Source organism: Acomys minous (genome assembly GCF_964271855.1).
Source record: "Acomys minous genome assembly, chromosome: 10".
NCBI lineage: Eukaryota > Metazoa > Chordata > Mammalia > Rodentia > Muridae > Acomys > Acomys minous.
Genome location: NC_140491.1, coordinates 57,334,649 through 57,357,840, shown reverse-complemented (window position 1 = coordinate 57,357,840; position 23,192 = coordinate 57,334,649). Strand labels below are relative to the sequence as shown.

The 23,192-nt window shown below is 42.7% G+C and overlaps 1 protein-coding gene across 6 annotated transcripts in view; it reads left to right on the top strand.

The window, feature by feature from the left end:
• The first annotated feature begins 1,783 nt into the window (after positions 1-1,783).
• Positions 1,784-23,192, top strand: part of CCDC85A (coiled-coil domain containing 85A) — a 212,659-nt gene continuing 191,250 nt past the window's right edge. Inside the window, exons 1-2 of one of the 6 annotated variants that reach the window (XM_084797822.1) lie at positions 1,784-2,802; positions 8,494-9,448. In XM_084797822.1, coding sequence (XP_084653948.1) covers positions 2,542-2,802; positions 8,494-9,448 — 1,216 coding nt within the window. In that variant the 5' untranslated portion in view covers positions 1,784-2,541. The remainder of the gene's footprint in view (positions 2,803-8,493; positions 9,449-23,192) is intronic. The other 5 variants (XM_084797823.1, XM_084797824.1, XM_084797827.1 and 2 more) reach the window with 5 other exon arrangements.

Below are 23,192 nucleotides of genomic sequence, written 5' to 3'. Positions count from 1 at the left end.
TGACTCACCGGCATTAGACAATTATTTCCCATGGTTTTGGGAAGTCTAAGACTAGGGGCTGGTAGTTGAGGTGCCATCTGCTGAAAGTGCATCTTGCCTATGAAGGGGCCTACAAAGGCAAAAGAACGCAAGGCAAAAAAGATGGAAAAGACTAAAGTTAAGTCTGTTGTGAGTCCTGAGGAGTAAGCTAAGCACTGGATTCCTGTTGAGTAGGAGTAAATCCCATGGTGGCTCTAAGGTTCTGACAAGAAGTTGTTCCTAGCCACTCGCCAGTGGGCTTGTCTTTGCAGAATCCCCGATGAAGCACTTAAATGCATTGTCAGTGCCACGGTGGATTGACCACCAGTGACTCAACTCATTTAAGAATCATAATTCAATTAATAATCATTAATACTCATGATTTTTTTTTATCTTGCATGTTCTTATCCCCAAACTGAGACACTGTCTTGAAAACCTCTTGTGCATTTGGGAGACAGGAAAATATCTAGAAAATTGCACTATACATAGTCAAGACTATCACATCAGGAGAGAGACTTGACCAGTTGTCTGAATGGGTGGGATGGCTGTGTACTGAGGTGAGTCGTGGAAAGCTCTGGGAGCCTGGCTGCAGCTTGGTGTCTGTCTGAGGATGTTGAAAGAGGCCTCTTACAGTCAGGCTCCTTTCCTCTGCTGAGACAATAGAGAGGAGCCCTTTCCTCTGATGGTTACAGTGCCTCCATGTGCCAAGGAAGACATTTTTGGGTTGCAAATCTGACCACAGTTGATGGGGAAAAGAGTTAGCGCCCAATGTGTCAGAGAGAAGATCGGAGGAAGGACATGGAATGCGTGAGGAGAGAGGTCAAGGGCCCAAACAAAGAAGCCTGTATAGAGTGCGGTGGAGGGTGTCTTGGTCGGGGCAGAGGTACCATGTTCCTTCGCTCTCTAGAAAGCAATGATCTCAGTCCCCAACTCGTCTTTTATGAGGAGGCAGCTTTAAAGAGGATACACACTGCCTCACTGGTGGACAGCGATCAAGATCTACATGGTGACAGAAGCTCAGGGATGGAGTGTACGATTCTCTAATTTTCTGGTCCTTACATTGTCATGGCCTCGTGCATCCAATCCTTCAGGAAAATCTATTTTTTCAGCAAACAGGATTGTACTGTGCTTAACCAGAGGCTAGCCCAAACATAGAACCCAGAGCATTCGGATAGGACCATCAAAGGCCAGCCTAGCCTGCCGACGCAGAGAAATAGAAAGCTCAGTAAGTATTGGTTGGTGCTTCAGCTCGTGTATGGAAGAACCTTGCTTTTCCAAGGGCACCGGGTGTGCAGATCTGAAAATCTGGGCCCCAGGAGAAGCAGAAGTTATTTTTTCTAAAGGCCTTGACGTTTCTCAATTGAATGGTTAAAACGTCCAGTACTTCCGCCAACGGAGGCTTTTTCATGAGGTGGTGAGTTTTTAGAGAAAACAAAGGCCTAGGGATGGAGTGGGTGTCCCCTGTTTTTCTGAGCTTGAAGATTTTGTGACCTCTGGTAATGTTTTTCTTCCCTCTTCTCCAGTTCCCCGAAGCATATTCAGCTAGCTGTTCATAGGTCTTGATCTCGAATTTTTGCATCTGCAATTCTTCCAAGTACTGAATGTCTCTCATTTTGGTCAGCAGGCTGCCTCTTCTGCATCTCAGGAAGTGGAGTCTGACTTGCGGAGGTGGAGGGGAGTGGACCACCTTCAGTCACTTGGTGGCGCGCTCGAGCCTTGCAAGGCCCTGGCGACTCCTGCTCCGCACCTGCTCTCGGTTCCAGCCCCACCCGCACCCCTGTGATCTGGGAACCGCACCCCCAGCCATCCCTGGCAGCACAGCACCAAGTGTTCTGGGTCCCGGGAGGCAGCTGAGCGGCATCTGCGTCTAGCCCTTGCTGGAGGCGCTGCGGGATGCAGGCGTCCCGGGCACCAGCCCCTTCTCCCGGCCGCTCCCCAACTCCCGCCCCTCCTCCGCTGCGCTCTGAAAACCCAAGCCTTTCTAGAACAGTTTAGGATCCTCGGCAGGGCTGCAGCCAGCCGGCGGCGGCCAGCTTTCGGGAAGGGCAGTGGCTCGGCGCTCACGAGTGCTGAGCAAGCCCTGGACATCTAGAAGAGCATCAGAGCCTCCGGCTGAGCAAGGGGGAGAGAAGGGCGTGTGCGTGTGTGTGACAGACCGTGGGGGGAGACTGTCTGGATCTGGGCGGAGGAGAGGGCAGGGGATTGAGGCACCCTCTGGGTGTCCCCGCCCGCTCCCGCTCCCAGGCGCCCTTCATCATGGACTTGCGCGGAGTTGGGACGGACCACTGCAGCCACCGGCAGATGGCTGTCGGGCCCCGGGGCTCGGCAGGTACGCGCGAGTGGATGGAGAGGTAGGATGGCCGCGCAACGCGATCTCCGCCGTCCCCACTCAGCGGTCCCCGGGCGGTGCCGCTGACTCTGCGAGCACACAGGGGTGTGGGCGGAGGCCGCCCAGCCGCTCCCGCGCCTTCGCCAGTCGCTTTGGCTCTTACACCCACTCGCACCTGCCGCTGCGCGGATACCATGTCGAAGGCGGCTGGAGGCGCGGCGCCGGCGGCGGAAAGTTGTCCCTCGGCTCCGGTCGGCGTGTCCGCAGCCACGGGCGTGGAGGATCTGTCTAAAGTGACGGACGAAGAGCTGCTTCAGTGGAGCAAGGAGGAGCTGATCCGCAGCCTGAGGCGCGCGGAGGCCGAGAAGGTGAGCGCGATGCTGGACCACAGCAACCTCATTCGTGAGGTCAACCGCCGCCTGCAGCTGCATCTAGGCGAGATCCGAGGGCTCAAGGTGAGTACTGGGCCTAGATAGGAGACTGGGCTGGGCGGGGCAGTGATCTGGGAGTCGCGGTTGGGATGGGGAGGGAGTCAAACTTTCGCTCCTCCGTCAACAGGTGAGCTTCTCCTTCCTCCCAGTAGCACCCCTTGGTCCCATCTCCAGCCCTTTAAAGTTTTCCAAACTTTGGAGGCTTTTGCCTTTCTTCTTATGGGGACTTGGCATCTGGCTTTCTCTCTGATGCTTCTGAGACTAAGGGACTAGGAACCAAGGATGCCAGAAGTCAGAAAGGGGCACGGTGAGTACAAGGAGACTTTAATGTCCCAAGAAACCTAGAAAGTCGATGCTTCAGGAATTAGGTTACTGTACCCCATGGGAGAAGACTAGCGAGCTTGCCAGCCGAGGACATCTTCACCTTTAGGGGTCGGATGTAGCTGCTCTGGCGCCACTAGCTTTCTGGAGAACAGAGGGCAAAGAAAGGACACCACTGCTGGGAAGAGTAGAGAAGCCTCAGGTCCCTCCCTCATCCCCAACCTCCCACCAAGGGCCAGTGTGAGTGTGACTCCGTGCTGGGTGCAGGTGAGAGTGATTTCTGCCTTCAAGTCTTTTACTGGCTCCCATGATTTTCTTCTTGTAATAAGATTGGCGTCACCTGGAGTTGCTTTACTTCCCTGTGCTCTTCACTCTGGATTCCACATTAATTTTAGTAAGCAGGGGTGGGGGCAGGTGTAGAGAGCTCCGCGTAAGTGTCCTTGGTGATACTTTGATTTTGAGCCAGGTCTATCCCCAAACCCACGAACTTTCTTTTCCCTTTGGAGAGCTCCAATGTGCCAGCCAGGCTGCTGCAGACCCGCCGCTGGGAACCGCCCTGCCGCTGTGCACTGCAAACTTCCTCTTGCTCTCAGCTAGCCTGGTGCCTGCTGGTATTCCTTCCTCTCATTGTTCTGCTTTTGTTTATAGGAAGCCAGACACAAACGAAATCAATGTTAGGAACCCCGGGGACCAAATTTCCTCCAGGCACAAATTGTTCAGTCTCCTGGCGCTCCAGCTCTGGGATTCTGGGGTACTGAGAAATGTGAAGGACCAGATGCTCCAGGCTCACCTATGGGTGAGCCCCAGTGGAGATGGCTCCCGCAGGTCCAAACCCAGTGTCACACACTCCCCAGAGTAGGTGCAGATATGAACATCCCCACAGTCAAATCCTTCTCATTTTAATTTATTACTAATGGAGTATTTATTAAGTGCCACACTCCCTGGGGAAATGAGAGGAAGGCTAGAATAGAAGGAAAATGGTCTTGGAAGTACGTTGGAATTAAGAACACTCACCTATCAGGGAGGTAAGCCTGTGTAATTCGTTTCTCAGATCCTTGTGTTATCGATATAACGTGAATGATAAGATCTACTTCCTAAAGGTGTTGTGAGAATAAGATACAACAGTATGCAGGGATGCTGATGCTGGGAAATATGGTGGTTTTGGCAATAGCCTCTTTGTGATGCTCCAGTTTAGTCTTTTTTCATGGTTTGAAACACACTGTGCCTTGGCAGAGTCTTTAATTACCTTTTTCAAGATTCCACCCAGATGTAGAACTAACATTAAGAATTCAAGACAACCTTGGGAGTTCTTTCAGATTGGGTACACCGACTGTGTGCAAGTCTAGGAGAGGGTGGGGAGAAGCAGTATGAGCATCACACTGTGTGGTCACCTCTCCTGCAGCCTCATTTGGAGAAATAGCTCTTGGGACAGTTAAGAGCAACTTTGCCCCAAGTAGGCAACTTTGAGGTCTGGATTCATGACCCCAATACTACAAGGCTTTTTGAACTACCTCCTTAGCAAGTTTAGAGGTGATGAAGGCTGGTTGCTATGGTGTTCTTGCATGGCTTGGACCTCAGAACCCCAACTAGGGGCAGCAAGGAGATGGAGAAGGGAGGAGATAGCAACACACAGACACACAGAAAAGTTGAGATCAGGTGAGATATGCTCACTCTGGTGGAGGAATAGAGCCATGGCACCCTTCAAGCTCAGCATGTTTCTTATATACAATTGAACAGGAAGGCAGAGTTATTGCATATAGGTGAACAAGGAGGTAAGTGTAATATATATATGAACAAGGAAGAAAGTTTGCCTAATCTCCATAGGAGTAATCTCCATATGGGAGCAGTCTTCAAGGTCCCTACATCTGGTGAAAGCTACAATAGGTAGTTCTGCACACACTGTCAACATTCATATTTGGGCCCAAGGAAGGTCTTGCCGTCCTTCTGAACCTTGCATGGGGAAGGTTTTGCCACCTCCATGGGACCATTAGGGTCCTTGTCATGGCGGTGCCCATGGTACCAGCACACATGCACTGAGAACATCACTCACTCCTTACAGGTCACTTTATGTTGTAGATTCTGCTCCCCCTTTGTGGTAGATATGGTAGACATCAGGCTTTTTGTCTATCCTAAGTGCACTGTGGTTTAAAGGCTCTTTTTTTTTTTTTTTTTTTTTTTTTTTTTTTTTTTGAGGTCAGTTTCCTTGCTTCTGTTTATCAGTTTGGACTAGAGCTTCCCTGGATCCCATAGTAAGCCATGAGTGTGCCTGACTAAATGAACCATAGATATATTTTGTGGGTGCTCTGAGGGCTTGATACTCTTGAAGACTGTAAATGTTGGGTAATTGAAACCACAACTTCTTTCTGTTACCTGTCTTTAAAGATCATATCTATCTATTTTGAAGTGACTAGGTGGGAGTACCATTATACAGTTTGATAAGCTTAGGGAAGCTGCTGACCCTTCATCCTCAACCTTCTGATCTGTTCAGTGGGGATTTCAGTAATACATGAGGGTTCATGAGTGTTAAACATTACACAGACACAGAGACACCAATGAGTTGAGTTCATCAAGGTCACACAGATGTGTACTGTCCAGAAAAGGCTTAGTGGATATTCTTTGTGTCTCATGTGTGGACATCAAGTCATGGTGGCAGGAGATTTTGGTTAGAATGTTAACACTGTAAGCATCTAAGAAGCATCTGTTTGTACTAATGAGCCTAGAATTCTGGTGGGGACTGCTTCGGAGGATGAGTAGCTATAGCTTTGTTGCCTTGATTATATTAATTTCACCACTTGCTCTTATGTTAGCTACTTTGATGTTGCTGTGATAAAACACCATGACCAAGGTAGCTTAAAAAGAAGAGTTTTATTTGGGCGTATGATTCCACGGGACAAGAATTCATCATGACAGCAAATGGCATGCTTAAAGGACATCTAGTGCTTTTTAATAAAAGAAAGTCTATATCTTAATGTGCCAGATTCGAAGAAGCTAGCTCGTAAGGTTACTAGTTCAAGCTGGTGGCTTTGTTAGAGGGTGAAGAAAATGGATCAACACTGAAGACATAATATTCCTAAGAACATTAATAATAGGAAGAGGGAGTCATTGGGAGGTATGAATGGACCACCTGCTCTGTGATGTCAGAAAAGCATCCATTTCACTTCTTAAGGAAAGCCTATGATAACAGCTGTCCTGTGCAATATAGTTATAGATAAGTTAAGAACAGCTATAGCACTGACAAATTCAAGTGTTTTCAGGTGGAAATTCATTTTCAATGAAGACCAACACAACTTGAACTTCATCTCAAATGCTTGGCTGGAGCTAAATGTTGGATACATTTTGAAGTTTGTCAAGATTGATTTTGTTTGGTATCATTTTCTTTGAATACCCAAAACTTCTGATTTCCTCTAAAGCATCAGTATCAAGGGCTAACTACCCCCTCCGACTGCACACTCACGCCATCATAACAGGGGCTGTCTAAAAACAGCACAGAATCTTTTCTCAGTTGGTCCAGCTGTAGCTTCTTTGGGCTATAGGCCTAGAGCTGTAAAAAATCTACATGTCCACAATGTGTGTTGTTTCCATTGTACTTAGAATAGCACAATGAATGTGTCACATATACAGAGATCAGACATCTGCTTCTCATACAGTCATGATTCTACATGGGAAAGGAGATGGAAGTGATGTCTGGTGAATGCTCAAGCATGTCAGAGGCTTTGCATGCTGGGTAGGAGAGTCATCTCATCATGGTGGTATAATGGTTCTAGAGGATACTTCTCAGAGGAAGTGCTCATGCTGTCAACTTCGTAGTGGTAAGAAGGAGATATTTTCTACTCGGAATGCATAAGCATAATCCGATAGAAAAGGGATTTATTCGTTTTCCCTGGCAAAGGGAGGTACCCAAGGTGTTTCAGGGCAGGCTCAGTATGCAGAAAATGTTTTTGAAGACTCCTCTGGCAAGGACTGTGTGCTGGAGGTCAGTGAGGGAAGTCAGAAGACAGAAGACAAGGTAGGGGCAGATGGCAGGAGGAAGGGCAGGTTTTCCCATAGCATTTGTCAAACATGATACTACTGTCTGGACTTGCCTTTTGATACTCTTTAACAGAGGGAAAGCTGTGGGATCCTGGGTCCTAGGGTCTCTTAGATGTTTGTGAATGTATTCCTGACATTTGCACTAGTACCTAGTACCTAATCAATGCCTACTAACTCTTTGTGAGTGAACAAATGAATCACTATTCATTTGAAGTAGACAGAGACAGAGCATTTGGGGCTGTGTGAGCCTTGAGGGATTTTGCACTGTGTTCTATGGGCAGTGGGAAGCAATTACAGCTTCCAAGGCAGGAATAAAAAGGTTAACTTTTGGAGGTCCAAGTCCTAAAGGTTTGTTTGGCTCAGAAATGGAAGGTGAGGGAGCAGATATGGGAATGACCCTGTATTCCTGTAAAAATCAACAGGTGGAGGTGAGGTTTGCTAAGGGGCAATTTGGGGAGAAGTATTAGAACAGCATTAGCTATGGTTTATGGTAAGTGTGAGTTGTCTGGGTGAATTTCCAGTGGGTATGGGCAGTAAGGGTGGACGCAGTGGACTGAATTGTCCCTAGGGGCATTGTGCTTTTCACTAGTGGCTGGGGGACTGGGCTGATCTTGCCCTGTTCAGTCTGAAAACCTCTTTCAAAGAAATGCTGCGTCAGGGCCTATCACCAGTCACAAGGCACAACCAACTTTCTTTTCCCTTTTTCTCTTCTCTTTTCCTTTCTTCTTTCTCTCTCTCTTTTTTTTTCCACAGTCATGAAACTCACTGTGCTGCCTAAATTAGCCTTGAAGTCCTAGGGACGCTCTCTCCTGCCTCAGCCCCTCAGGTGGCTGGGATTACCTATGTGAGTCACCAGGCCACTATCTTGTCTCCAGACTTATTTCCTGTTATTAACTGGCTGCTCCCAATTGCTGGCAGAATGAAGCTCCTTGAGGGCCAGGTTCTTCTGTAAGGCCCATAATTATTTCCTCCTAAACATTGGGGGGTGAAAAACTGAGTAGAGTAACTGGTAGACTATCCCACAGCGAACATAACCAGTGCCTATAGCTTAACATTGTGGTCAACTTCAGTCTTTCACCTTTCTGTGGTCTTTCACCTGACATGCCCTGGTTCTCAACCTTCCTAATGCTGAGACCCTCTAATACAGTTCCTCCAGTTGTGATGACCCCAGCCATAAAATTATTTTCGTTGCTACTTCCTATTTGTAATTTTGTTACTGTTATGGATCTTAATGTAAATATTTTTGGAGCTAGAGGTGGAGAGCTGCAGTAAGTATTCTTCAGTTCTGGGGCCTTCCATAGTGAAGGTCTAGGCTCCATACCCTCTCTTCTGTCTGCGTCCTTTGAACTCCGTCTCTCTTTTCAGGATATTAACCAGAAACTCCAGGAAGACAATCAGGAGCTAAGGGACCTGTGCTGCTTCCTGGATGATGACCGACAGAAAGGCAAAAGAGTGTCCCGAGAGTGGCAGAGACTGGGTCGCTACACAGCTGGAGTGATGCACAAGGAAGTGGCCTTATACTTGCAGAAGCTGAAGGAGCTAGAGGCGAAGCAGGAGGAAGTGGTGAAGGAGAACATGGAGCTTAAGGAGCTCTGCGTGCTGCTGGATGAGGAGAAGGGGGCAGGATGTGCCGGCAGCCGCTGCTCCATCGACAGCCAGGCTAGCCTGTGCCAGCTGGCTGCCTCCGCTGCACCCTATGTGCGGGATGTGGGTGATGGCAGCAGCACTTCCAGTACAGGCAGCACTGACAGTCCCGACCACCACAAACACCATGCCAGTGGGGGCAGTCCTGAGCATCTACAGAAGCCCCGGAGCGAGGGCAGCCCAGAGCACACCAAACATAGGAGCAGCAGCCCTGAACATCTACACAAACCCAGGGCTTCCGGGACCGCAGATCACCCCAAAACACTGAAAGGACCCAGCCCTGAGCACCACAAGCCCTTGTGCAAGGGCAGCCCAGAGCAACAGAGGCACCCTCATCCAGGGAGCAGCCCAGAAATGCTGCCTAAGCACGTGTTGAGTGGGAGCCCTGAGCATTTCCAGAAGCACAGGCCAGGGGGCAGCCCAGAACATGCCAGGCACAGTGGAGGGAGCCCTGAGCATCTTCAGAAACATGCCCTTAGTGGGAGCCTGGAGCACCTCCCCAGAGCCAGGGGAACAAGCCCAGAGCATCTTAAACAGCATTATGGGGGCAGCCCTGATCACAAACATGTAGGCGGCGGTGGAGGCAGCGGTGCGGGCAGCAGGGAGGGCACCCTCCGGCGGCAGGCTCAAGAGGACTCATCACCCCATCACCGGAATGTCTACAGTGGCATGAACGGTGGGTCAGTACGCGCTGGGGAACTGCTTTGGCTTGGCAACTCAGTAGACCATTATGAATGCTGAGGTGATCTCCAGCAGTATTAAGAAGAGGGAACGTTGCCTAAAGGGGCGGGTAGGTAGGACACCTAACGTTTGCCCAGAATACTGATCATGTGTTTCTTTTCCTCACTCCCCTATTTATTTTATTTTAGACAGCGATCAGTCAGCAGTAGCTTGGGTGTGAGGGGTTACAGAGGAAAGGTGACCTGTACCTCCCGGGCTGCTGAGTTGCCAGGGAGAAATTGGTTCTCTCTAGGATAAAAATAGATTCTGTGGCTCTGCCCTTGAAACTTTTCCTAGCTGTATGTTGTTTTCTACCAGGTATCACTTGTGGCACGGTTTCCAGGTGAATCCAGTGAATAGCTTATATCAGGAAGAAATGAATATTTAAAACAACCAAAGGATTCCATGTTCCTAAACGGACTCCATGGGGTTTGCATGTGTAGTCATGCATGTGCATGTGCCTTTATCTTGACTTTAAAATTTTATTTTCCTGGTGGCTTGGTAGCGTAAACCAGTGATCTTTATCTGCATTAAAATGCAGCAAATGGTTCCTTCCCTGCTCAGAACCTATCACCCTGTTATCCAAAGTCTCAACCATACTGAACAGGATGCTCTTACACTGCAGGAGACATCTTTCTGGGTCATTTAAATGTGCCTGTTTAAAACGGTGCTCTGTCTGGAGGCTTGAGAGCGAACATCCACTGTTTGCTGAGGAGACATTTTACTACAGCTCTTAAACCTTCCAGGAGAGGCTTAATTTCTGCATCTTGGTTCTGAAACCACTTCGAACTTTAAAAAGAAATCATTCCTTAAAGAAAATAAAAAAGCCTCCCCTCCTCCCATTCTTTCGTGTTATCCGTGCTCGGGTTGGGGTGGACGAGGTTGGTGTTTATCAACAGTGGGGTTTCCACTCTAGATATCTGAGGTTTACCATTCTATTTGAGATCTGTTCCAGAGTCTGTTGAACAGCAGCCCCAGGCAGGGGTGGAGGTGGCTGCCAGTTTTCAGCAGTGACCCAATAGGGTACATTTCCAATTTTGTGCCTGGGGATTTACCTGAGGAGTTCATTTTATCCTCGCCCTTCTCTCTAGTGCTGAAACGGATGCTGGAAGTTTACACTCAGCATCATAGCCAGTGTCCTCCTGACTGGAAGGCCAGTGGGTGGAATACAGAGCTGCTGGTTGCTTTGTGGTTCACACTGGGAAGCCAGTACCCTGCGGTGGTGCCCTGATGGCCATGGGCAGCTTTGGCCCCTTCCTTCTCCACAAGAGACCAAAGTCACTTAGAGAGTTTGCTTGCTGCTATCATGGCCTGGGTGACTGGTTGTAATGCTTCTCTTCAAGGGCCACAAAGGGGTTAATGAAAGGGCGAAATTAATGAATTTTCCAGTTCTGATTACCTTTTAATGAGCTTGAGAAGTGACTCTGTGTACTATTGTAAGGAAACTTTTCTAAAAACAAAAGACTGAGGGAAAAGTGATTCACTTACAAAACGGTTCTTTAAATAAAGAATTACACTTTATTTTTTATCTTATTTTGTTTAAAACATTACTATTATTTGCATTTAAAGACTACTGTATATGTTTATTAGGTAAAATGTAGTATATTGGTAATATATATATATATATATATATTATATGGCATTCTTAAATTAATCCAATTAGCATATCCATCATACAGCTTACTAGCCATATTTATGGAAGGATGTTTGAAGTTCACCTTATTAGTTTTTTATTTTTTAGATACATAATATCTTCCCAATGCCTGTAGTGACCCTATTGTGCCTACTCCTTCTGACTGTCGGTCTGTCTGAAACACTCAGCAGTGGAGGAGTGTTTGTGTAGTAAGTGCAAAGCCCTGTGTGAGCTTGGTCTTCAACTCTAAAAAACAAAAAACAAAAAACAAAAAACAAAAAACAAAACAAACCCAGGTGATCAAATATGTTTGAAAATTGAATGCCATGTATTTAGATTTGTTCTTTGGTTTAACCTTGTTTTGGATATTCAAGATCATGTTAATTTAAGATGTTTAAAAACCATTTAGGTTTTGGTAAAGATTACATTGACACTTTCGATAGCTTAGAGTGATTTTACAGCATCAGTTCTTCCCATCCATGATTATAGAATATCCTTTACTTTATCTCTATTTTTCTTTTATTTATTTCATCAGTTTTATAGTTTCAGTATACAGGTTCTTTACCTCCTTAATTGCATGTGTGTAGTATATTTTTGTGGCTCATGCACATATGTGTTCTTATATGGAGTTTAGAGGAAGGACATCAGAAGTTATGTTGTATATTTCCTCTCATTCCACTGAGATAGGGACTCTTGAACTTGGAGCTAGGCTAGTGACCATCTGCCTCTGCACTCCACCCCTGACCCCAGTGCTGGGCTCTCAGACATATGCTGGGCTGTACCTGGCTTTTCATATAGTTGCTGGGGATTAGAACCTAGTCATTATGCCTGTATAGCAAGTTCTGTTACCTACTAACCCATCTTAGCAGACCCTCCATCAATTTCTCTAGATATTTTTGTTACATGTTGTTCATTTTGCTAGTATAAATGGGATTCCCCACTTAATTTCCTTGTTGAATAGCAGCTAGTAGCTAAGAGGATTGTTACTTACTCAGAGACGCTAGGTTAATGTGTTTTGACTTCACCTAATTTGATTACCAGGTCTAACAAGTTTTTGTAGATATTTCAGAGATTTCAATATAAAATTGTGTTATCAGCAAACACAGGCTGGTTCACTTCTTCCTTTCCTATCAGGGTGTCTTTGATTTTTGCCTTCACAAGGGCTTTCAGTCCTGTGATAAATAGAGTGATGGGAGTGGCCATCTTAGAGGAAAACTCACACTTCAGTTGTTGAGTGTGGTGTGAGCCACGAGTTTGCAGTGGCTTTTACCCGACTGAGGCACATTTCTTCTCTAATCTGTTGACGTCCCTTTTATGAAAAGATGTTGATTTTTGCCAAGTGCTTTTAAAGGTAAAACTTTCAGATAAAGATGATATTACACATGACTTATCATTATCTGAATTCAGGTAAATTTAGTAGGCAAAAAAATGACATTGATAATTTAGCAGTATAATAATTTAACTAGATTTAATAATCTAGTATAATGGTTACATTATTAAAAATTTCATATGTAGTTCAATTCTTGCATGTAATGAAGAATACTTTCATTCTTAAGTAATGGCTCTTCTGCTAAGAGTTGATATCCTCACCAGAGTAATTCCAGCACATTTGCATTGCATTTTTATTTCAATAATTAATTGGAAAATGAAGTGGCACAATGAGATATTTACGGATCATCAACCTGTAAACTTGGGCATTGGTAACTTGTATCTATTCTGCCATTACAAATTAATTTTTGATATGGATGGTAAAACATACTTTTCCCTACTTTTAAATCCACACACGATTTGTTGTACTCATTGGTGTATGAACAGATAAGAACCAGCCAGGAAGTTAATCCTGAATTGCAGATTGGCTGAGTCATTTCCAGAGACACTCTGTTTGGGGTTGGTGTGAAATATGAGTGATGTGGATTAAGCCCTTGCATATTTTTGCATGAACAAAAAGCATGTGAAAGCAAGTTGGGAAGACAGTTTAACCTCTGGCAGACCGAACCATTGAAACTGTGTGCTGGCAGGGCACACTCTTCCCGCCCCGCTGGGTTCCACCATTACCCGCATCTGCCCTCTAGCTCCAGATATCTCTCCCTGTCTTCTCTCCCCTATTCCCTCCCCCAACCTGATCCCTCCTAGTCCCATCCCTACCTGCCCCCAGTCTACCCACAATATCTATTTTATTTCCCCTTCCCGGAAGATCCCCATGTCCCTGATAATGCCCTATTTGTTCTTTACCATCTCTGGGTCTCTGGGTTGTAGTATGATTACATTATTTACTTAACACCTAATGTGTACTTACAAAGTTGTTGGGTCTGGGTTGTCTCATTCAGGGTAATTTTTTTCTACTTCCATCCATTTGCCTGGAAATTTCATGATGTCATGGTTTTTAAATGAATAATGTTTCATTGTGTAAATATACCACCTTTTCTTTATTAATTTTTTATTTGAGAGACATCTACGTTGTTTCCAGTTTGTGGCTACTATGAATAAAGATGCTACAAACCTGGATGAGCAAGTGTCTTTGTGGTAGGATGGAATGTTCTTTGAGTATATGCTTAGGAGTGGTATAGGTGGCTCTTGAGATGATTCAATTCCCAATTTTCTGAGGAACCACCTTTTTTATTTCCATGGTAGCTGAACAAGTTTGCACTCCCACCAGCAATGGAAGCGTCTTCCATTTTCTCCATATTAGCTGTTAGGAGAGGTGTAATACGGAGTCCCAGAGTCGTTTTAGATCTGCATTTCCCTGATGGCTAAGGATATTGAACATGTTTAAAGTGTTCCTCAGCCATTTAGGGTTCCTCTATTGAGAATTTTGTTTAGATCTGTTCACCAGATTTAAATAGTATTGTAGAGTTTGTCTAGATTCTTGAGTTCTTTATATATTCTGAATATTAGCTATCTGTTGGATATGGAATTGATTAAAATATTTTTCCATTCTGTATGCTGCTCCTTTGTCTGATTGACAGTGTGCTTTGCCTTACAGAAGCTTTTAAGTTTCATGACATTCCATTTGTTAATTGTTGACCTTGGTGCCTGCATTATTGGTGTTATGTTCAGGAAGTTGTTTCCTGTGCCAACTCGTTCAAAGATATTCCCCAGTTTCTTTTCTATCAGTTTTAGTGTATATGATTTATGTTGAGGTCTTTGACTCACTTGGAATTGAGGGTGATAGATATGGATCTATTTGCATTCTTTTACACTCAGACATCCAGTTAGATTAGTACCATTGATTGAAAATACTTTCTTTTTCCCGACATGTATCTCTCGCTTCTCTTTCAAAAGTTAGGTGTCCAAAAGTGTGTGGGTTTATATCTACCTCTTCAATTCAATTCCATTAATTGATGTGTCTGCTTTTGTGCCGACATCATGTGATTTTAATTACTATAGATCTTGAAATCACACATGGGTGATGCCTCTTGTCCTACTATTGTCCAACTATTTTCTTTGTTTTTTCATATGAAGTTGAATATTGTCCTTTTAAGGTACACAAAGAATTGTGTTGGAATTTTTACAGAGACTGCATTGAATCTGTATATTACTTTTGGTAGCATGGCCATTTTTTATTATTTTAATCTTACCAACCCATGAGCATGAGAGATCTTTCCATTTTCTAATAATCTTCAATTTCTTTCTTTAAATCCTTGAAGTTTTTGTCATACATGTCTTTAACTTGCTTGGTTAGAGTTACCACAAGGTATTTTATATTATTTGAGGCTTATGTGAATGGTGTTGTTGATTCCCTGATTTCTTTCTCTGTCAGTTTGTCATATGTATAGAGAAGGGTTACTTTTTTTTTTTTTTTTTTTTTTTTTTTTTTTTTTTAGATGATCTTGTATCTCGAAACTTTTCAGAAAGAATTTTTTAATTGTAGGAGTTTCCTAGTGGAAATTTTAGGGTCATTTATGTATACTATCATATCATCATCTAATATGATACTTTGGGTACAGTATGTATCCTCTTGAGCTCCTTAGCTTGTCTTATTGCTGTAGCTAAAACTTCAAGTTCTATACTGAAGAAATATGGAGAGAGTGAGCAACCTTTTAGTGGAATTGCTTGAGTTTCTCTCCATATACTTTGATGTTGGCTATAGATTTACTGTAAACTGCCTTTATTATGTTTAGGCATTCCCCTGGCATCCTCAATCTCTCCAGTACCTTTATCATGAAGTGGTGTTAGATTTCATCAAAAAATTTTTTGCTAACAAATGAGATGATCATGTGGGTGTTTTCCTTTCAGTTTATTTATATGATGGATTACATTTACTAATTATCATATTTTGAACCATCCCTGCATTTCTGCGATAAAGCCTACTTGATCATAGTGGATGAACTTTTTGATGTATTCCTGGATTTGGTTGACAATTGTCTGTAATTCTCTTTCTTTGTTGAATCTTTATGTGGTTTGGGTATTAGGGCAACTGTGGCCTCATAAAATGAATTGAACAATGTTCTTTCTGTTTCTATTTTGTGGAATAGTTTATGGAGTATTGGTGTCAGCTCTTCTTTGAAAGTCTAGTAGAATTCTGCAATAAAACCATGGTGGTCTGATAGGAGGCAGAGAGTTATTTTAACTTTCTTTTATCTATTGAGACTTGGTTTGGGGCCGATTTTGGAGAAAGTTCCATGAGGTACTGAGAAGAAGGTATATTCTTTAGTATTTGAGTGCAATGATTTGTAAATATCTCTTAGGTTCCTTTTAAAAATTAATATAATGTCAGTTAGCTCCAGAATTTCTCTATTTAGTTTTTGCCTGGATGAAGTGAGAGTTGGGTGTTGAAGTCTCTGACAATCAGAGTATGTGACTTAAGTTGTAGTAGTGTTTCTTTGACAAAAGTGGGTATGCTTGTGTTTGGTAAATAGATGTTAAGAATTGATATATCATGCTGGTAAATTTTTTTCTTTGGATATGCAGTGTCCTTCCTCATTTTTTAAAAGATATTAAAGTGGCTACAGCAGCTTGCTTTTCAAGTCCATTTGCTTAGAATATCCTTTTCCAACCCTTTACCTTGAGGTATTGGTTATCCTTGATGGTGAGATGTTTCTTGAATGTAGCAAGCAGATGGATGGTTGCTTTTTTCATATTCATTCTGTTTATCTGTGTCCTTTTACTAGGAAATTAAGTCTATTGATATTGTGAGATATCAGTGACCAGTGATTGTTAAGTCCTGTTATTTTATTGTTGTTATTATTTTTGGTGGTGATAGTGGTGGTGGTGGTGGTGGTGGTGGTGGTGTGTGTGCGCGCTTTCCTTCTGTTTTTTGTAGTTAACCTCCTTGGTTTGGATTTTTCCTTCTAGCATATTTTGACACTACATCTGATGCTTCTGTGTGAGATGCTAAGGCACAAGAGATAGAATCTGCAGTATTTGAGGTTGGGATCTTGTTTTACCTCCATTCATCAGAGGAATGACTTCTTGACTCTCCATATGAATCAGTTCCTGACATATGTGTACTTCTCAGACAACATTCTGTAGGACTGGATTTGTGTGTGTGTGTGTGTGTGTGTGTGTGTGTGTGTGTGTGTGTGTGTGTGTATAGTTTAAATTTGACTTCATCAGAAAAAAAATATTTTCTTATGGTAACTGAAACTTTTGTTTATTATAGTCATCTGTGCTGGCATCTTGGTCTTTTAGATTGTGCAGCACATCTTTCCAAGATCTTCTGGTTTTTTAGTGTCTCCATTGAGAAGTCAGGTATAATTTTAATTATTCTAATTAATTCTTTATGTGTTATTTTTTCCATTGCAGCTCTTAATAGTCTTTCTATGTTCTGTATGTTTAGCATTTTGGTTATTATGTGATGAAGGGATTTTCTTTTCTTGTCTAATCTATTTTGTGTTCTGTCATCGTCATCTCTTCCTCCTCCTCCTCCTTCTTCTTCTTCCTCTTCCTCCTCCTCCTTCCTTTATGTATGCTTCTTATACATTGATAGGCAAATTTTTTAGGTTAGGAAATTTTTCTTCCACGATTTTATTGGCAATATTTTCTGGGCCTTTGAGCAGATATTCTTCTTCTGTATATATTCCTATTATTCACAGATTTAGTTTTTTTTTTTTTCATATTGTCCCAGATTTACTGGATGTTTTGTGTCAGGACTATTTTAGGTTTAACAGTTTCTTTGACTGATGTATCTGTTTCTTCTTCAATGCCTGTGACTCTATCTTCTATCTCTTGTATTCTGTTTGTGAAGTTTTCCTCTGTAGTTACTGTTCACTTAGATTTTTTTCATTTGCAGGTTCCCTTAGTTTGTGTTTTAAATAAAGGTTGCTTCGATTTTTATTTTTAGGTCTTGAAAAATTTTATTCATTTCCTTTAACTGTTTTTTTTTTCTTTTTTTTAGAGGCTTTACTCATTTCCTCCAGTTTTCTTTTTTTTGTGTTTTCTTGGCTTTCTTTAAGGGATTTATTAATTTCTTCTTTAAGGACCTCTATCACCTTCATAAATTTGGTTTTTAAGGTCTTTTTCTTGTGTTTCAGTTGTGTTGGAAAATTTTGGGCTCTAGTGGTAAAATAGCTGGGCTCTGTTGGTGACATACTGCCTTGGCTGTTATTGATCATGTTCTTAGGCTCGTGTCTAGGCATCTGGGTTTTGGGTGAGTATAGATGTAGGCCATGATTTTTGAGTTTGACTTTGTTAGGTAATGCTTTGTTCCTTGGTTTCTGTTTTCTCTGGTCTTCTGGCTGGTGTGGCCTATAGTTTAGCAATGGGTTTACATAAGATTTAGAGGATGGATGTCTTCTGGCCTGTGTGGCCTCTCATTCAGCAGGTGGTGTCTGCTGGAGTTGAGGGTGGACAAGTTGACAAGGAGGGTTGGGGTGATTGGGAATAAGGTGGGGGCACTGTGAGGGGGTTCTGTGGGCAGGTTGCCTATGTGATGTTCTACAGCCAGAGAGGCTTTTTTTTTTCCCAAGCTGGGGGTTTCTGCTTGAGTTAGGGGCTGGGGCATGACAATGAGGAGAGAGGGAAGACTGAGGATAATGGGAGGCACACCAGGAGAGTTGGGGAGGTTCAAGGGAAGGGTGGTCTATCTGGGCTTCTTGTGGTCAGTGTGTCTCTGCCTGAGTTGCTTTTGAGCACATTTCAGTGGACAATAACTTTCTGTTCTCCATTACCCTAGTAATCAGGATATCTGGGAAGAAATTCTCCACTTGGTATAAGGCAAGGTCTCTTTAGAAGTGCTTTTGAGCTCACTGGCAGGAATACCAGAGTTATACGCCCAACTCTTCAGAGGGTCTTGCTCCTCCTTGTGTTGGGAGTTTAGAGACTATCCCTAGAGACAGAGAGAAAGGTAGTGTCTCCAAACACGTCTTTATTTATAGGAGCAAATACAGCTGGATGCTACTGGTTCTTCCAGGTTGGCAGAAGGCAAAATTAAAGACAGGGTTTTCTTCATGGCTCAGACTAACCTGCTTCCTGTTCTACCTCCCCAGTGCTGCGATTACAGGTATCCTTGGTTCATGAAACTACTCTTCATTGAACTGATTTCCATCTTGCCCACAGATTAAATTTACTGTATCTTTGAAAACATAATGTTTGAGGCCTTTACTTAAGTATGTATATAATGTTGACTGGCTGCTCACCACGCACAGTTTCTGAAAGCACTTACTCCTGGTATGAATGACCAGGCCACGGGAAAAACACTTTAAGCATAAGGAGCCATGGGTTGGTGTAAAAACCTCATACACTAAAGCATTCTGGGAAGAAGAATGCTGAATATACAAGGTGTCATGACTCTTCACTCATCAACTCTAGGCCTGGGCTGTCTGAATGTTCACTTACTCTGAGGTAGAAGAATCTATGGTTTTGGTTGGTTCTGTTATTTGACTTCTTTGAGGGAAAGGTTGTCATGTGAGCAATGAAGGATTTCTTTAGTATTTAAAGGCTCTGCATCCAGCTGGAAAAATGGAATATGGCTTCCTAACTCATTCATGGTGGATATTGGTGGTGCATATAGATCATGCAAGTGCTGCAATACTGAACATTTCCCACAAGGCAATACTGCATTTCAAACCTACCACTCCATTCATTTTTTACCCAGAGTTTTACACTGCTCCTAATTTAATGCCAATGTTATTAATGAATAGAAAAAAAAACATGGTGAAAGTAGCTTTATCTGTGAGAGTGAGATAACCTGTGTGAAAGGAACTTGGCAGGGTTTCTCCAGAGCAAGGTTATCTGGATCATGCAGTGGTGTATGATAGCAGAACTGATCACTCTTACAAACCTGTTGTTTTGCTTTAAAAATAAAAGCTAGAGCATTACTTATTTATACATCCAGACAGTAGAAATTAAAGGTCTCTTGGGAGATCTTCATTTATAAAATATTAGACCTGAATTTCATCTCATGTATATTGTGTTGTGTTAGATAGTTAATGAAATAGACAGTGCTTTTTCTTGAGACCTTAGCATGATTTGTAACCTTATCCTTAGTTTGAAAGGCAATCAATTGAAGAATTTTTGAGAAGTAGAATTAATGTTGCATACTTACTAGTATGTGTAAAGCATGTCACATTAATCATAAAAGCCATTTGATTGAATGAGGTAAAAATCACAAAGTACCTAAGAGGCAAGCCATTTGAAAATGTAGATGATTTAGAATTTATTATACCATACTTGTGTGTGCAAAGCATGTTGCATTCATCATAAAGTATTGATTGATTGAATGACAAAAACTATTTCAAATGCTACAGCTTTTATTTGTGAAAATCACAGAATATCTGAGAGGCCGTTGGAAAACTTGGGTCACATTTATAACAGTATCAGCTGGTGCTGTGGTCAGTCCCCCGTGCCCCACTGGACATGATTCTACAAAGCCACGTGTGTTCTTTAAATCTAGGTAGCTGGTCAGAGATTATTCATGTTTGCCTCGGTGTAAGCATTTATGTACATTTTGATAACTTAAATTTGTATCTGAACAATGCCAAACACTCAGCTGATTGTTTAGTCAAGCAAATATTGAAATGCCCCTGGCAACCTGCCACACGAACTGTTGCCGTGAAACCATTCAAAAATCTCTTTCCATTGATGAAAAGCCTATTCTTTTACACCTAATTTAAATCTTTAAATATGTTTATGTTCTGGCAATTGAAACTTTTAGTAGATAAAGTTGAAATAATAGGATCATTGAATTAATTGGGCTTTTGAGCAAAGAATGGGAAATACAAACCTCTGAGCTGCGAAGTTTCATCAGGTAAAGACCTTTAAAAAATGTCCTATGGATATATTTGTAGGGGTAGATGCTTATCACCATGTGAACCGGCAAGTACTATGGGGACACAGAAAATATAGGTGTGCCTACTCAGTGATGGTGCAGTTTCCTGGAATCATTGTTGGGATCTCATTTAAACTTCACTGGTCAGAAACAAAACATGAACTCAAATGTGAACTTTTGCCAAAGTAATAAGGCAATGAACAGACACAGTGTTTGTGGGAACACACTTCCCGGACTGGAATTTCTGACAATGGGCTTCAACATTTCTCAGACTGCATTCATATCCCTGGATGGACACATGCTCTCAGTGGCACTCCCTTCCGTCTTCAGCAGGCATCACTCACGTTGTCATTTCCAATAGTCTCCTGTAGCTTGGGGAAGTGGAGAGCCGCACCATTTATAACTGTGTTTAGAAGAGAACAAATGGCTTTGTGCTGCCCTTCTGTGAGTAAAGTGTTATCTCTGTATATGAAACTTCAGGAGCAGAACTTTAGTTCTCCTAACTTAGGCTTTTATTTTCTTTTTTCTCTCTCCATTACTCTTGATGTGCAGTGTATGTACGTATGTGCTTGTATGTAGGAGCACTCGTGTGGATGCGGAGGTGTCTGCCATCTTCTATATTACTCATTGTGTCTTTTGGACATGCTCTCTCCTGAACCTGGAATTTCCTGATTAGTTAAACTGGCTGCCCAGCAAGCTCTGGGGATTTGCTTATTTTCCATGCCCCTCCACTGCTGGGCTTACAGATGTGTGTGATTTGAACTCAGGTCATTATGCTTAGCAACTCAACTATCTCCCAAGCATCTAGTTTTCCCTTTCAATATTTATTCTTTATTTCCCATGTCTAGACTATACTTCAGATAACTGAACTTTTCTGTAATATTAGTACTTAAACAGCTATGCTTCCAGCACTTTAGCACAGGCACACCTTGCTCTTAGTGATATTTTAACACATAATGTGCATGATGAGTATTGTATATATTTGTGGAATTAATTTTGAATTTGATTCTGAGACATATTCAGGATAGTTTTGTGTTCTGAAGTGAGCTGATTTTAAGAGAGCTAAGAAAGTTCCCACTTGAACAGACACATGGGATCTTGGCGCTCACTTATGGGTGTCTGTAGTCTGTTAGTTTCAAGTTACTGCTGTGTGTAACAGAAACTGCTTTCTCCTCAGAGTGTCATTCAACTGTTTCTAGGAGGAAGAAGTGCCGCTCTTTTGTGAACAGAGAGGCAGGAAGATGGCAGAGGGCGCAGCAGGTTGTGTTTTCATCCTGTTATAGGCAAGGCTGCCTTTCTTATCTAAGACAAGAGGTGATAATTTGGCTGTGGAGCATGGCTGTTTACTTACAGTGTTCATGTTAGTATTCTGAGTCCTGTGTATTCAGGAGCCACTGTTGCTCAGACTAGCAGGAAGAACGGACGAGTCCTGAGCTGAAACTGGGCACACATTCAAGGTTTGAGTAAATGAAACTTTAGGAAGAGAACCTTCAGAGCTTTAGTCCTTTAGGCTTTTCTGTGAGGCAGAATATAATAGATTTTTTAGTTAATGATACAAAGGCTTTACCTAAATTATGTGCGTAGTTTCTCTGATTTTCCTGTTTCCTCTCACTTTTCCTTTTCCTCGTATTCATTCATTCCCTGCCTTAGTTTCTTCCTTCTCTCTTTCCTTCCTTCCTTCCTTCCTTCCTCCCTCCTTTCCTTCTTTCTTCCCACTCACCCACTCTCTCTCATTTTCTTTCTTTTTAGTGTTTGTGTTTATGTGTACATGTGTGGGAGGGTACATGTGTGCATTAGTGTTTGTGTATATGTGCGTGTGTGTGTGTGTGTGTGTGTGTGTGTGTGTGGTACATGTGTGCATTAGTGTTTGTGTATATGTGCCTGTGTGTTTGTGGGAGTACATGTGTGCATTAGGATTAGTGTATATGGGTGCTTGTGAGTACATGTATGCATTAGTGTTTGTATGTATGTTTGTATGTATGTGTGTGGGTACATGTATTCTTTAGTGTTTGTATGTATGTGTGTATGTATGTGTGTGTGGGTACATGTGTACATGAGTGTGGAAGCCAGAGGTAACTTCAGGTGTTGTCATAGAAGGCTTTCCCATCTGTGTTTGAGATAGAGTTTCCCACTGAGCACAAGAGCTCACTAATTGGCTATAGTGTCTTGCTGTTGCGCCCTGGGACTTGCTTGTCTTTGATGGCCTTTCCCACACCCTGTTTCCTTCTAGCAGATCTGGAGATACAAACATTCACCAAGGTTTGCTCTTTGTGTATGCTCAGTATCTAAGATCAAGTCCCCGTATTTACAAATGTGAGGCAACTATGTCTGCCATTCAAAAAAAATTGACAACTGGGACATCTTCCCAGCCCTCCACACCTCTTTGTTCTTGACCAGACAGAGAATTAGGTATGAACATTCACTTAACATTGAACACTTTGGATATAAATGTTTGAGTGACTTTTTCTGCATGTAACCCTTCTACCTTCATGTTCAGTTACGGAGAAGAAAACTGATTTCTTGAAATCTGACAAGTGAGTATTTACAGCACTATTTTTTGCCTGCTGGTACTGTTGGGAGATAGAATACTTTAGTTGACTTCTTTAAAAGTATGTTTTACTTTTAAAAATTGAAATACACAATTTTCCCCTTCTCTCCCTCCCTTCATCCCTTCCCATGCACCTACCTCTTTCCCTCTACCAAATTCATGCCTCACTTATTTATTTATTTAGTCATTTTTAAATTTTTGTTATTATTGTTGTTCTTGTGTGTGTGACTAAATATGTAAATATAAACTGCTAAGTCTGTATAATGCCACTTGTATGTACATAATTTCATAGCTTACCATTTGCTATTGGA